This window comes from Macrobrachium rosenbergii, chromosome 21 (genome assembly GCF_040412425.1).
Source record: "Macrobrachium rosenbergii isolate ZJJX-2024 chromosome 21, ASM4041242v1, whole genome shotgun sequence".
Lineage (NCBI taxonomy): Eukaryota > Metazoa > Arthropoda > Malacostraca > Decapoda > Palaemonidae > Macrobrachium > Macrobrachium rosenbergii.
Window position 1 is genome coordinate 10,913,858 of NC_089761.1, and position 15,811 is coordinate 10,929,668.

Here is a 15,811-nt window from a genome sequence, read left to right on the forward strand (position 1 = left end):
ACGATACGGAATACAAAACTGTTTCGCAGAAATTGTGAAACATTCGTATCATCATTACATTAGTCACTGTCGAAGACGTATCGCTTTGTACTGATTATTTGTCAAAGATCCCGGTTTGAAAGGTCACAGATCACAAGCATAATTGGTAAAATATTGTCATCTGACAGACCGTCACCACAGATGCAAAAAAAATTACATAATTTCAAGAATTAATTGAGCCTTTCTGAATGAAAATCTATTATGAACCCGATAAAATTCAATACTGTAACCAATGAAGTTTGTACAGAGAAGTTCGTCTAGTCAGTAAGACTTAATCCACTTGAACTTCAATATAACACTGAGGCAGGGCAACAGTTTCAGGAAAGACAGTGAATACAAACAAGAATGTTGTTATATTTATCCTTCAATTACTGAAAAATAGGAGGTCTTAGTAATTTCTTTTATCATTCCAGAACATTCTCCTTTATAAACCTACAGCTTTCATTTGTAGCAAAATTAATTCCATCTCTGCTTGAGTCACTCTTAGACGTCGATGGAGTAATCGACCGAATTTCGTCCTTTGAACTTGGCGTCACTGTACCATCGAGGGGGCGGAAGGATGTCGCGATCACACTCCGCCTCACTCACCTCCGGCGGGTCTTGGCTTCGGCCTCTGCGGTTGGGGCGCCCTGAGAGGTGGGGCCCCACGACCCCAGGGTAGGACGGAGGCATGGCCGCAGGAGGCGTTGCCGCTGCATTCACATGTAGCCCTCCCAGCACTGCCTTCACGCCCTCCGCTGTCACACGGGACCTGCGAAGGAGGCAGGGGCGTGAACTTGGGAAGTCCTCACCGCCCCCAGAGGAGCCTCGTCAGTAAGTTAGGAAGGAATCTAACAGGAGACTGAATAACAGAAGCATAAAAAACTTTCCCATATTTTCCGTGACGTCTTCCCTCTGAAAGCTGCTGTTAAGTCATATGAAAATAACTGATGTGGAGAACATCTTCTAGTCACAAAATATGGCATAATCAGACATCATCAAATGGCAATGCCTTTATACTGACACATAATAATCATAATGTGAAACTCTGGTGTGTTTCCAGTTCCCGCATTAAAAAAAAAAAGATACACATCTTGCCTTCTGAAAATATGGAAAAATCCTTCCAAAAGGAAAACTACCAAGCAGGAAATTCACGTTTTGATTTGCTTTAGTTTCGGATAAAAGAAAAAATGAACTAGCACCTTTTATATCCGCAGAATGACTGTGAACGAAATAAACTTTACGAAATGTAGAAACTAAATGAATGGACAAACAGGAGAGAAATACAATTTGATTACTTAGTATTTTAACTGAAACTTTGTTTACATTCTGCATCTAATTACTGAGATTTCCAACCATTTGTCCTTGAAATACGACTTCAAATATTACCGCTATAAAGCATTCTATTTTTCTCTTAACGTTCATCAACTGCCGAAGAAATAGGATATGTGAAATATCTTTTTCCCTGCACACAGAAAATCTGCATCTGTATGGTCTGAGCTTCCACAGTCAATAAATGAGTACTTGATGGATCCTTTTACGTTATTCTGTTTATATATTTATAGACCAACAGAAGCGAGTCATTGCGTTCATGCTTGGAATGTTCACAGGATATATTACGATACCTAGAGAGTATCTGCGTCTCCGCATATCAATTTATCTCTGAGGTATAAGGACATTGATATTTACTTGGAGAAAATATTTTCACACGGCTTTAAATACGTACACATTTTTGGTAAACAACTGAATAAAAATCTTACGGAATCCTGTGCTCCTTATGCACAAAAAACATGACCATATCCAATGCTCTGAAGCAGCAAATAATGTTTGTACTGTAAGTATGTATGTATTTTTAATTTAACCTGCATTGTTACCGACAGTAGTACACAAACAACTTAAATTTCATGTGAGTGGTAGCCCAAAACATTTGCAAATCACATTTACATTTTTGTGATACTGTGCCTTTCCATATATATTTATCTCTTGTAAACAGCAGATAGAAAATGAGGTACAGAAGACGTTATGAAATTAATATTCAATCTATATCAGAGAATGGCGACAATTTGTGAAAAATTGCTATGGAATCTTTATGCAAAATATCAACAACGAGATAACATGTCAATGAATTAAGAAACTTACTGACTCAAAGTTTAGCTTAGCTTTGACTATACAGCACCGATTTAATGTAGATTAAATAAGTATTCTTCCATTTCGAAATAAAGAAAACAAAAAGAAATGATGCAGTTTAGATTTGTTATTTAAAATTCTACCAACTGGAAATGATACTGAGTTATATAAATTTTTTTTTTTCGTATTTAAGATTTGCAGCCTGTATGTGATATCCGTTTTATATCAACAGCCTCTGTACAAGTGAAAGGACATTTTACAACATTTTTCCACGTGTCTAAAATTCTCATTATTCAAGCCGGACCAAGACCTGTTACGGTTTAATAAAATAACACCTTGATAATGACATGTGACATGGGTTGGAACTGTTCTTTAAAAAAGAAAATGTATCTTTATTGGAATTTTTAAAGAAAGGGTGCCATTTATTAGAATTTTTAAAGAACGAGAACAATTAATTCAATATTAGCAGACAGCGTACCTTCAATAGAATTTTTATTTAGAGTGTACTATTATCGGATTATTATAGAGGGTACCTTCAATGGAATTTTTACAAAAAGGTTACATTTCATTGAGTTTGACACAGAGGGAAAGAGAGGGTACGTGTAATTTGATTTTTTACAGAAAGGTACCTTTAATGGATTTTTAAAGAGGGTACTTTTAATGTAATTCCTAAAGATTAGAGGTACCCTTAAAGAAATTTTCAAAGACCGAGTAGCACTGAAGAAATTTTTAAAGAAGGACCCTTTATAAGATTTTTCTAAAGAAAGAGCCTTTATTAGGATTCTTAAAGATGGGGCACCTGCAATTAAATTTTTAAAGAGTACATTTTTAATTAAGTTTTCATCAAGATTACTTACAAGTGATTTTTAACTGTATCTAGAACAGATTTTTAAAAGAAAGGGATACCTTTTTAGAATTAAGGGAGGTCACCTTTAGTAAAATTTCTAAAGTGAGGATACCTTTGGTAAATTTTTTCAAGTGAGGTTACCTTTACTGGAACTTTTAAAAGTATCGTTTAGTGGGAGTTTTTTTAATCAATCTTTTATAGAGATGGTACCATTAACAGAATTTCTAAAGTGGGGGTACCTTCTACAAGATATTTAAGGAAAGGGTACCCTTAATTTAATGGTAATACTGTAGAAAGGGTATTTTAACGGAACATTCAAAGAAAATGCACTTTTGGTGAAATTTTTAAAGAGAGGGTACTATTCCTTGAATTTTTAAAGATGTCTGTCTGTTTCTACCTGAGACGGTAAAGAAGGTTACTCTCAGTTCAATTTCTCATTGCAATTAGAAGACAAGGTACACCCCTCAATATATTGCATAACATTATCAGCAAGAGATTTACTGTTAAACCCTGACCCGAAAAGAGATGCATGTACCTAAAACATATTAATGTAACGTGGAAAAGATCTAGTTTTAATAAGTAAAATTTACACTTAACTAGCAACGGAGCCAGGATGCTGAACTTCTCTTTAATAAAATGAGGAAATTACTTCAGAGAAAGTGACTGAAATCGACAATGCAGTTAAACGCCTTACAGTGAAGTCAGTTAGTCTCGGCTTCAAAAGGTCAATAATTTATGATATAGTTTCGGCGAGGTTTATTAGGCCATCCCTAGATTATATAAGAACTAAGCAGGGTATGAAGAACTATGGATACTTAATAGATGTTTTTAAGACTAAATAATTACATAGATTGCTTGTTTGCAAGCTCATGTTGGGATTATGCCAAGCTGGGAATCTTTTATAATAAAGGGAGAAAAAGAATCATTTAGAATAGGTTCCTCGTTGTCTTTCATCATAGCCAAGTGATTCAAGAATACAACAACAATCCTACGCCTACTTTACCATCAAGAAGTTTGGGACTGCTGGAAGGTAGAAGAGTAAATGCTAAAAGTGCAAAAACGAAATATATGATTCAAGCAAAGTTGGAAATTAATCTTATGATGTCACAACAGCAACACAAAATACAAGCGAAAATAATAATTTAGTATAAAAATAAAAATAATTAAATGGCGAACTCTACTAAAATCAGACTTTTGCAAAAGAAAGTTTCAGTCAGTGCTACCATGCAGGGATAAGCCATTACCCAACTAAAGGTTCCTTCTCCTACCAAAATCCTTGACAGTCAAGCATATGTCTATAAGATAACACGCAGGTGTAACTGTGTACACTGCGACTGTCTCTGATTGCATGCCAAAGTAACTTTGTGCAACAGGCTAGTCTCTCATTGCATACAAGAGTGACTTTGTACAGTTGGTCAATCTCTCATTGCATGCAGGAGTGACTTTGTACATTTGGTCAATCTCTCATTGCATGCAGGAGTGACCGTGTACCTTGCTCTTGCGTGACGGAGGAAGGACTTTCGTTCAGTGGTGGGGGAGGGTTCAGGGGAGGTGCTCGACTCGGCGTGGTACAGCAGGTCTGAAATACCCAACCCAACTTCAACTAGGATTCTTATCTTTTACGTGAACCTTATACTTAAGAACAGCAGATAAGCTTAGCTAGCTGCCTTCTGTTCATCATCAAAATGGGTTAGTTACACTATATCTATAAATTTCAATTCAGGACGAATTGTCTAATAATGTGAGCGTAGTTTTAAATTGTTCAACAAAACATTTTAATCCTTAAACAGAATACTGTACCCAGTATTATTTGCCCTCCGCGCACAGACAGCAGAATCTTAAACTGTTTCATAAAAAATGATCTGTATAAAATCCATTTAGAAACTACAAGGTATTAGCCTACAATGTAATGAGCATTACACTGCAGCATTACAATTTAAGCTTTCTTGTTTGTTCTCATTCTAACCAAGATGTACCATGAACACCATAAAAAACTGAGATATAAATTTCTCATTCAGTAACTGAGTAAACATCAAGGAAGGGTTCTTAAAAAAGTACCATTTAATCTTGTGTAATATGAGCTGAATAATTTTGCAGCATGATAACTATTCCTCGTTATTATTATTATTATCATTTTTTTTTTTTTGGAAAAAGAAAGATATATACTCATTGCGGTAAAGTGACATTGGTATTCTCTAAGGATACTGAAATTACATTCGTCTTATAGATTAAATGCTATTTGTAGGAACACAGCAAGTAAATAACTATGGTAAGTGCATACTATATAATTCAAGCGAGCTGCTCCTCAGATTAGTCTTATTTATGTTGAGAAGACCTATCAGTACGTAGAGATTGAGCATTTCAGATATAGAGAAGAAAGACTACAGCATGAAAGGAGGGACGAAGGATTAAATGCAAAATAAGAAAAATGTATATTGGACAACACGACAATAATATGCTTGAACAGCCTTTGTAAATTTCCAATTAGCTGTCAGAGAGAAACAAATCAAGCAAACACAAAGGTAACCAAGTAAATAAAAAAAAGCCAAATATTCACATAAAAGTCATTCATTGTTACAATCTTGATTTCTAAAGTGGTTAAATCCTTTTAAAAACTTCCGTATTTCAAAAAGACATTGCATTTGATATGCCTATGCTTGCTCTCCAGCTATTCAACGCAAAGAGGCAGACAGAGCCAACTTGGTCTGCTCTGACTTTTGATGTCTTCAGACTGCTCACAGTAACTTCAAAACTGAAATGAGTAGGCCTAATGACTTTATAACGAGGAAACGTAGAAGTCTAAATTCTTCTCACGACTACTCCCTTATCCATATTGCTAAAAAAAAAAAAAATCCAAAAACTTCTGCAAATCTAATTTATTTTCTTTCTCCATATGTGTAGGTGTTTCGATATACAAAAAAATTCCGAGTGCCTCTTATTTTTTCCCTAAACTTATCCCTAGACGATTCCACTACTCCTAATCCTGTCCCTTAGCCTTTTAACCCCCTCATGTATTTTACATATTTCTTTTTAAATTTTGCAAGAATCAAGAAACCTGTAGTCCCGACAGAATTCATCCTTGGTTCCTTACCAAATTTGATGATAACCTAGCCCTTGTATTTTCACCTTGAAATTTAAAGCCAGAAGGACCTTTCTTATTGTACTAACTGCATACTGATCAAAGTAAAGATATTTGGTGTAGGGAGGTTACTTTCTGAAATGTTGTCACATTATTTGACTAAATGTTAGTAAATCCCAAACACAAAAGATGAATGGATTAAAAACTTATATTAATTTACCTACCAAAAATATTTTTTATGGGCAAAACTTGTCCATCTGGGAACTGCAAGTGCGAGCAGTTTCAAAGGAATGTGTAACATTTGAGTTCATTTGTTATATACTGCAACAGTAATCGAATTTTGTCTTGTATTAAACTGATACCAGTTCAGTATGAGGCTGACAGTAAAGTTTTGAGTTTTTCATTCACAGAAACCTATCTAAGGAATTTAGGCTAAACTGTAAAATTCTACCGCGAATAGCAATGTTCCCCAAGAACTTGATTAATGTGATCTCATCTACTGTATAAACAGTTGAAGAACACGCGATTTTAACATTTAAGATTAAAAACACTGATGCACGTTAAGAAAAAAGGAGGGAGGAGTGGATGATAATGCAGAAATGAAGCGATGCCAAAATAAAAAAAAAAAAAAGAACAACTTGGAAGCAGAAAGTTAGGAATGTGCTTGAGGAGGAAGACTCAATACTCACTGTGGTGAATCCTTTGCTGGAATCCCTGACTGGCGGCGTTTCCAGCGCCCTCCCTTTCCTTCTTCAACCCAACTTCCCTCGGGTCCTTGACCGGTAGGGTTCTTGCACTGTCTCGAGAGTAGACCGAATCCCTGCTATAGACCGACTGGTCTCGTATGGACAGGACGTCGTCCAGCTGGTTGGAGGATTCCGTTCTTGAAGAGACTCCGCCGTGCTCGGTTTCGGTCTCTGATCCCAGCATCTGGTAGTCATCGCTGTCAACACCTCCACCGTGGCTACGACTTCGGCCACGACCAACCATCTGGCCAGGGACACGGCTGTCTCTCTTCTGCTTGCTCTCGCCATAAGTTTTGTCCTGACATATAAGAAGGATTCAAAAAGAAAGTTCTAGATGTTGTTAGATCATGATGTTCAGTATCCAAAAACAGGACATTTAAGCGTTTAATATACCAACCAATTGAGTAGCCGTCAGAAGGCAATGAGGAATCACTTTAGGTCCGATGGAAATCATTTAGTGTCCTATGTGAACATGCACATCAAAAATAATGTTTCTTCATGAGCTAAACTGTTTGTTTGCTTGTATATTTCTTTTAAGTAATTCAGAGCAGTCTATAATGACCAACATATGACCATTTATACATCACACTTTTTTTCAGCCTCTGATATTTACTGAATGAAATGTTTGAGTTCAAATTAGGAGAAGTAAAATTACCAACACAATAACGCACCTTTTCGTAATTATGAGTTTGGTATATTGTCATCAAGGGAATATGGCTGGATTCTTGATTTCCCTGATTAGACGATGGAAAAGTGGCGTAAGGATAAATATCGTCAGCGTCTTCTGTAATATGAAAGAAACAAAAGAAAACAGTTGATTAAAAGCACAATGATGAAGAAGTACAGAGATTACCCCAGAAATAGAGATTCTGAGAAACAAAAGAAAACAGTTGATTAAAAGCACAATGATGAAGAAGTACAGAGATTACCCCAGAGATAGAGATTCTGAGATGAAATGAGTTACCTTATTTATTTTTTGCTTTTAAGGAGGATGAACGCAAAACTTTAATAAAAGCACTTCAAAAACATTACATTCTCGTGGATGCGTCAACAAAACGGATTACAAAGTAAGGAAAAAATATCGTCATGACATCATTCCCTCTATGGTAAAAATACTGAATGCAGATATGTACTTATTTGATATCTTAATGTTATTAGTGTGCTTAATGGTTGCATTATTTATTGCTTAAATTTAAAATGATAGTTTCTTAAAGACAGTACAAAGACAGTACATTAGAATGAGATTTACAATCAGTGTCTCTCTCTCTCTCTCTCTCTCTCTCTCTCTCTCTCTCTCTCTCTCTCTCTCTCTAGTGATTTGGAATGACACTCGTACTTACGATGGCTTTGAACTTTCTTGTTAATCTAGGTGATGCTTTACGAGAAGGATTTGGCAAGGATGCAAAGTTGGCTTTCTTTCTGAGGATCCTTTGTTGTAATAAGGGGCTCATGGGTTGTAATGCTCAGCCCTAAACACCGCCCCACGCACCCGCATTATATCGTCCTCACCCAAGGGACTGGGTTTGATATCTATGCTAAGTTGTATCTTTAACCATGATTTTTTTTTAATTCGCTTTAAAATATGTAGTCTTTTGGTTCTGTGATGATTACTTATGGTTTCTTTTATAATTTCAAATATAATTCGGGGTCACCTTAAGGTCATATTTTACAAAAATGCGCACCAAATACAGAGACAATGACAAATTGACAAACTTATTGCCCTTAGGAAGAATCTTTAATAAATTTCTTTAAATAATTAATCTTATGTGAAATTTCGTACCACTATCGGGCTCTAGCCATGGTTCAATAAATTTTAATCTATCATATACAGGGTGTAACACGAATTTATGCAAATATTTTGGGAAATGAAAGAAAAAATCATTCTGGGCGATAAATGTTCGGTTAACATATGCATTTTAAGGCTTCGTTTGTTGGTAAGGTGACTTTAAAATAACCGTTTATCCTTAACGCTACTTCTGGCAGGTGAGATGGCACTCTGGATGTCGGAATTGGCAGGGGTATAGGGGGAAGGGTTGATGAAGCGCATTAGGCAACTGGATTGCTGGTCTTTTAATTACAATTTTTGGATTGCAGGTTATTAAAAACTGGTACGTTACAGTCCCTTCAGCTTGTGAACAGGCTTCTTGTAATCTAATTTCAGTGATTAGCTTTAAGCATCTAGAAAGTAGTGTAAATGTTGCTTGTTGAATTCTAGCGTACATTGTCCTGCCGCTTCGTCACGGAATTGTTTAATCAGGAGTCAGGACCAGGCCTACGCCTATGTTAAATGGGTGATACTGACAGTAGCCATGATGACAAAGGAATGCAGGTAGGGAGAATACTGCACTTTGAATATGTCAGCTTTTTTACTTCTTTCGATTACTGTATGAATAAGCTACCTTTGACAGGAACGAAAGAAGAAAGGGAATTTTCAATGATGTTCCCATTCTTTTTCATGTGACAGACACGAAAGCGTTTTTATAGGTGTGGTTTTTCCTTTGACTGGTATGTGATTGCTATAAATACTTTTGAAGGAGAAGGAGAGATTTTTTTATGATATGTTTTAAATCTTTGATCGGTGTGTAATGAATAGGCTTATCTTTGATGAAGGGGAGATTCCATTAGGCTTGCTTGCTATTCTTCATCGGAGACCAGTGAATGCCATTGATGCATGCATTTTTTCCCCTTTGCTCAGTACCTAGAGAATACATTGGATTTGGAGGTATTTTATTCACATCGGCCTAATCGCCGATTTCCTTTTTTTTATAACAGTGGAGTTCACAATCGTGTAATCTAGAAATTGAACTGTTGCAAAACCCATAAATAAAATCATATCTGCATATTCCACATTACTGGAGCGGAAAGGCATTGCCTCCAGTTTCTTGCTCTCAAAATGAATCTGGAATTTGACACTTGTAACCCTTACGCATTTTCCCGAGATGTAAACGAGTATTGGGGCCTTTCCCTAAAAAAAGCGGGACACCGTATCTAAAAAACTAACCATAGAATCTTCTTGAAAATAATCTCAGTTTCCCACACCCAAATTACTCCAGGGTTCACTAATTTAACCTATCCTAGGGGCATGGCAAAAAAAAAAAAAACCCGGGCTGGTGCAATACTAGCATACATCTCAGGAATTTGCAACCCGGAGACACTCGTTTATCTTAGCGGAAAAGCGAGACTGTTCAGAGTAACAAGTGAACTGATCAGCTTCATCCCCCTCCCAATATCCCTGACTACCCCCGACATCCCCTACACCATTTTACTTGCCCGAAGCAGCGTTATGGATAAACGGCTATTTTAAAAATTCACCTCACCGACGCATAAAGCCATAAATACAAATGTTTATAGTCCATTTTCTGCTCAGAATGACTTTTTCTTTCATTTCCCAAAATACCTGCATAAACTCGTGTTACACCAAGCATAATCAGATACAGATGTTACATATACTGTGTGACAGGTCATGAAATGAATTCTGTAACCCACTGTGACAAGCCTGAACTCCATGTCTGCAAAATATAATGAAACACTTACGCATGTCTGGGTTCTTCTGGATCTGTTGTTCGTAAAAGAATCTTGTTCTGTTGAAGCACGTTTAACAAATAATTTCCCATTAAGGGGGGTTTGTCCTTTCATTGCAGCAAATTTGAACTACCTTTCCGTAAAGATGCTTCGGGCTAAATGAACTGCCCCAAAGGATCTAGATGTCGAAAAGTCGGAGGGATTGCAGCCAAATACACCACGTAATTCAGGTGGTAGATCGTGTTATTTAAAAAGATAGTAATCCATAAACTCACGCATGTGCACGAAGAAACGCACACCCACTTGCCATACACAAACACACCCACAAACACACACACACACACTCACTTTCACTGGACTCTCAACCAGACTTAGTGACCATGGAATTTCAGATTTGTTCAGATTACTTCAGTTTAAATCTTGAATTTTCTTGGATTAGAGAGATTGTTTCTTAATGGATTCAACATAGGTAAACAACTTCAAAAACTAATTACTCCACATCCTCGAAAAGTGGCAGTAAATAAAGTTGCTATTTGTTTCTCTTCGTCTCACATGGGTAAAAGCAGTATTTCGTTATGAAACAAATTATCAAAATTACTTCGCGAAATTTACCCTGAAGTCAGTCACATTATGTATATATATATATATATATATATATATATATATATATATATATATATATATATATATATATATATATGTATATATATATATATATATATATATATATATATATATATATATATATATATATATATATATATATATATATATATATATATATAAATATGACTGACTTCAGGTAAATTTCCCAAGTAATTTTGATCATTTGTTTTATACTGGTTTCATATTTGTGAGGGACGTTGTGTGTGTGTGTGTGCATGCATATATATATATATATATATATATATATATATATATATATATATATATATATATATATATATATATATATATATATATATATATATATATATATATATATATATATATATATATATATATATATATATATATATATATATATATATATATATATATATATATATATATATATATATACATATACATATGTGTTTATGCATGTATACATGATCTAAGTGCCTTAAAAGGTAACGAAGTCGTGCATAGAGAAGCCAGGTTCCACAGATTGCAAATAGCAGAAGCCGGTAGTATAAACCAAAAATGGCCTGCATTAAACATTCAAAGAAACACAAGGTTCAGCTCGCCTTCTTCAAAGAAACCTCAAGACATCTGTGAGAATCCGAAGGGAGAAACCAGTGACAGAACACTCCTGAATGCGAGAGAAAATACCGACAGCGGCGCGAATAAAAAAATATCTGCCAGAGACAGAAATCATGCCCTCGCTCACGCCCTTGGCTGCACGCCATGGCATAGAGGATGTCCTACGATGCATGAGAAATGCCCTTGCTGCCGCACAGACTACGAGCAGGAGAATAAGACCGGACGACCAATAGAAACTCATCATTTCACTGACGTCATAGTTTACACTTAAGGATTAACTTTTAAGTCCGCATGTTGTAATAATCACTGCTTTCGTCAAACTTGAATAATCTTTCTTTATTCCTGAGCAGCTTAACTGAAGAGAAAAAGAAGTACAGACAAATTCAAATTCTAAAAAAAAAAAAAAAAAAAAAAAAAAAAAAATATATATATATATATATATATATATATATATATATATATATATATATATATATATATATATATATATATTGTTATATTGTTAAGTGGGAAACCACTTCCGAAGCAAACCCAAAACCTCCAAACTGCCTTGTAACCCAAAATAACATAATTTTGTACTGACACCCAACTGAGGAGGGTGTGCGAAACTCATCCCCTGTGTAAATTTCTCTTCATGCTCCCATTTTTGGTGCATCTGTTTATCTTTTCTCAAGACCTGGTGACTGCTTGAATTGCCTCTTTTCAGATAAAAGGCAAATGGAGACGAAGCCTGCCAAAAATCCGCCAGAAAGGTTGAGTTCTCCATAAAAACTGGCAAACATGGGTTGCCAGAAGTCACCAGGACTTAGGAAAGATCCCAACACAGAAAACGAGGTGACTGAACCACCATCTTGTGATCCCAGTGACCTCTGGGAGGAACAGGAAAATAATTCCCCAAGGTCATATAAGGCAAGAAACAGCAGTCGTCACGCTCAGAAACACCCCTATAGCAGACCGACACGCTACCCCTTGCATGCTCCTTGTTGAGCTGACCCCTCCAAGTGGTCACCTTTCGACCACCCAGCCGTATTACCTGTGCATTTTCCCATTAAACTCATCCCTCCAGAACTGGTGAAATTCGACGAAGCCCCTCCATTGCTCCATTATAAGATGGTACATCAGCTGTGGAAACATCAACTTGTCTTGTGCTTCTTGCAGTGAAAAGGCAGCTGCAATCAATTCTTCAGTATCTTTTTCAAGAGAATTAATCATAGACTATTCAATTTTTTAACAGTGATAGCATAACTAACCACATGGCAGCCCCTGTTTGATCTGCCCATCATTCCCTAGTCTTCTGATTGACGTGCTTATTTGTTAATATATTCCATTTAAAGTAAACCTAAGTGTTTATCTGCAAGCCCCTTGTTGAAGTACAGCCCTCAGTGTAACTGTTTTTTTCTTTTAAGGTTCCTGCCTGACCTAGCAATTGCAGTTAGAAACTCAAGGTGTTTTAAGCCCCTGCTCACAAGCTAGACCCCAGATTGGGCCGCTGAACAAGGGATACAGCAAGTAGGCCAGGTAAGAACTTTAAAAGTGGCGACCAATGCCTAGGATCATAGATTCCAGACAGTAGCTTTCGCTAAAGCTGGATACGAGATTAGACACAAATCTGGTAATGTAAATCCTAAAATAAGCACAAGCAAGCAAGTTCCTACAGTGTAAGTACAGTGTTATTAATTTTAGCTTATCATAGGTGCGAATGAAACCCGTGACTGTGTACAGTGTTAGGATACAATAGGTAATGTGCATGCGAACAAGATTTTTCATAGTGAAGAGAGAGTGTATCTTCCATAAAACACAAGAATTGTGACTAACGCATGGTGGTCTGCATGTCTTAACCACTAGGATAGCTAAGCAGCGAAGTAGAATATAAGTGATGAAGAATGGAAGTAGTGCACTTATTTCCTCCATGTGCTCTGGACAATTTGTTGTCCAAGAATTAGCTAGGTACACTGTAAAATTCGGGCCGTGAATTATACCCCAACAAGAAATTTTTCGCTTCGCTGGAGTATATATCTCTCTCTCTCACTCGTCGTAGCAAAAGAGCTAGGTTTTCGTAAAAATCCTGTTTAAAATTTTAAATAATTATTTTGTTGCATCCAAGAAAACTCATTGCATTTGCGGACACATGAGCCATTGCCTTCTGACCATCATTTAACTATAAGTAATAGAGCGAATTTCTATGCATTCATAAATCCCGAGTGCCAAGCTGAGAAAACCCGTTCCAAAAGAGTTCGTCTTTTTCATAACCTTTCGCACAAGATTTTGCTCACAACGAACAGCACGTGATTCACCCAGCTGTCACCACCTCACCCCTCATCAAATACCACGCAAGCACGACCATTGTGCTAATAACCGTACCATTTAGGCACGGGCCAGTCAGGAAACTTTCATAAATAGGGTAAATACACTGTGGACTTGACCATAAGAAAAATATTCAACCCGTGCATGTTATTTATAAGCATTTTGTACTCATCATATCAGGGAGGATTTATTTACTTTGCCTCGGCGCTGATATTTATAACAGCGTCATAGTATTTGCATTTGGTTACCTTCATACTGCAGGCAGCTCAGTTATTTTGCCAAGTAAGGACGTGTGTTACCGAAACTTGCTTCATAGTGTACACTCATCTGCTTCAACCATAGGTGTTTCTCAGCATAATAACTCCGTCCAGTTACAAACGCCCATGTTCTATGGACCCGCTATATTAATTCCTTTGAGAATTTTCCTTTTTTGTCCAAGAACACGCAAGAGTTGTTCACTTTTGAACCTTATTTACGTTCTCAGAATAACTTAAACTCTTTCATTAACATTCTAGGACACGCCAGAGTCATTCACTTACAAACCTTGTTTACCTTCTCAGAACATCTTAAGCTCATTCCTTAACGTTCTAGGGCGCGCCAGAGTCGTTCACTTACGAACCTTTACATTCTAGAGCACGCCTGAGTCGTTCACTTACAAACCTTATGTCCTGAGCACCCCTTAAAGTCATTCATTTACATCCTAGAACACTCTAGAGTCGTTCCCTTATGAACCTTTACCAATTAAGTAATCATCTTACTTTATTTTTTACTCCTTAAATGCTGCTTAATATCACTTTCTTAGAAAGGAGAATTATTACTGATGTTCACAGCATATTAAATCTGCAAAGCAGAGTAAAAGTCATGGGTGATTTCTTTTGTTTGTAATTGACTGATCTTTTGCAGAGATATTCCATTTTTAAGTTCTGAGAACCCCTTCAATTCGTTCAATTAACATCATGTTCTTCAAACAAGATATTAATTATATTCATCTAAGAACCCATCAAGCTCTTCAAGCTATTAGTACTTTATTTAAGAGCACGTTCTTCAAACTATTCATAAATTATGTTCAACTAAAAATACATTAAGCTCTTTAAGCTACTAGTTATTGCATTTAAGAGCACGTTCTCCAACTAGCTTATATAAGGAACTGTTCTTCGAACCTGCAAATTACATTTAGTTGGGATAATATAGCCTGCTCCCTGTGAAAAGAAAACTTTCCTCGACACCTTGGCAATATGGCTTCTTACTCCAACGACATCACAGCTCTTGTCACCGCCGGGAAAACCATGAGGCTCAAGGGCCAAAAACTACTCGATTGGGTCGATAAAAATGAGAAAGAAAGAGAAGCCAAGGAAGAAAGGGAGAGGTAAGAAAGAGCAAGCCAGGCTAGAAAGGTTAGAGCAGAAACAAAGGGAGATGCAAGAAAAAGAGCTAGCCAGGCTAGACAGGTTAGAGCAGGAAGAACGAGAGAGGCAAGACAGGTTAGCTAAGGAAGACCGGGATTGAGCCCATAAGCTCGCCATGGCCGCTCAAGGGATCTGTAGCCCTGCAACCACAACCCCACTGTCTTCCATCACTGCCACCAGCTCCATGATGACAAAATGGAGTGACCCAGAGCCCGAGGCCTGGCTCGACCAAGTGGAAGAGGTCCTCAGGAATTTCAAGCCCCAGCCCGAAGAAATCTCTATACTGTTGTCAAAACATCTGGAGGGAGAGGGCCAGGCTGCGTTCCGCTCCATCCCATTAGCAGACCGTGGAAATCTGGCAGAGGTCTGGAAGGCCATAATTAAGGCCTACGAGCTCACCCCCGAAAGATGGAGACAACGTTGGAGAGGACACTCAAAGGAGGCAGGTCAAATGTGGGCCAACTGGGCATGCCATAAGTCCCGAGTGCTCAAGTGGTGGCTAGAATCCCGCAGCGCT

The 15,811-nt window shown here is 37.1% G+C and overlaps 1 protein-coding gene across 1 annotated transcript in view; it reads right to left on the reverse strand.

Moving 5' to 3' along the window:
- Positions 1 to 382: 382 nt before the first annotated feature.
- The window catches only part of LOC136849670 (cell adhesion molecule Dscam2-like), a 262,609-nt gene continuing 247,180 nt past the window's right edge, over positions 383 to 15,811 (reverse strand). The window contains 4 exon segments of the mRNA XM_067122999.1: positions 383 to 790; positions 4,484 to 4,571; positions 6,761 to 7,115; positions 7,489 to 7,601. Of these exon segments, the coding sequence (XP_066979100.1) occupies positions 523 to 790; positions 4,484 to 4,571; positions 6,761 to 7,115; positions 7,489 to 7,601 (824 nt within the window). The 3' untranslated portion in view covers positions 383 to 522.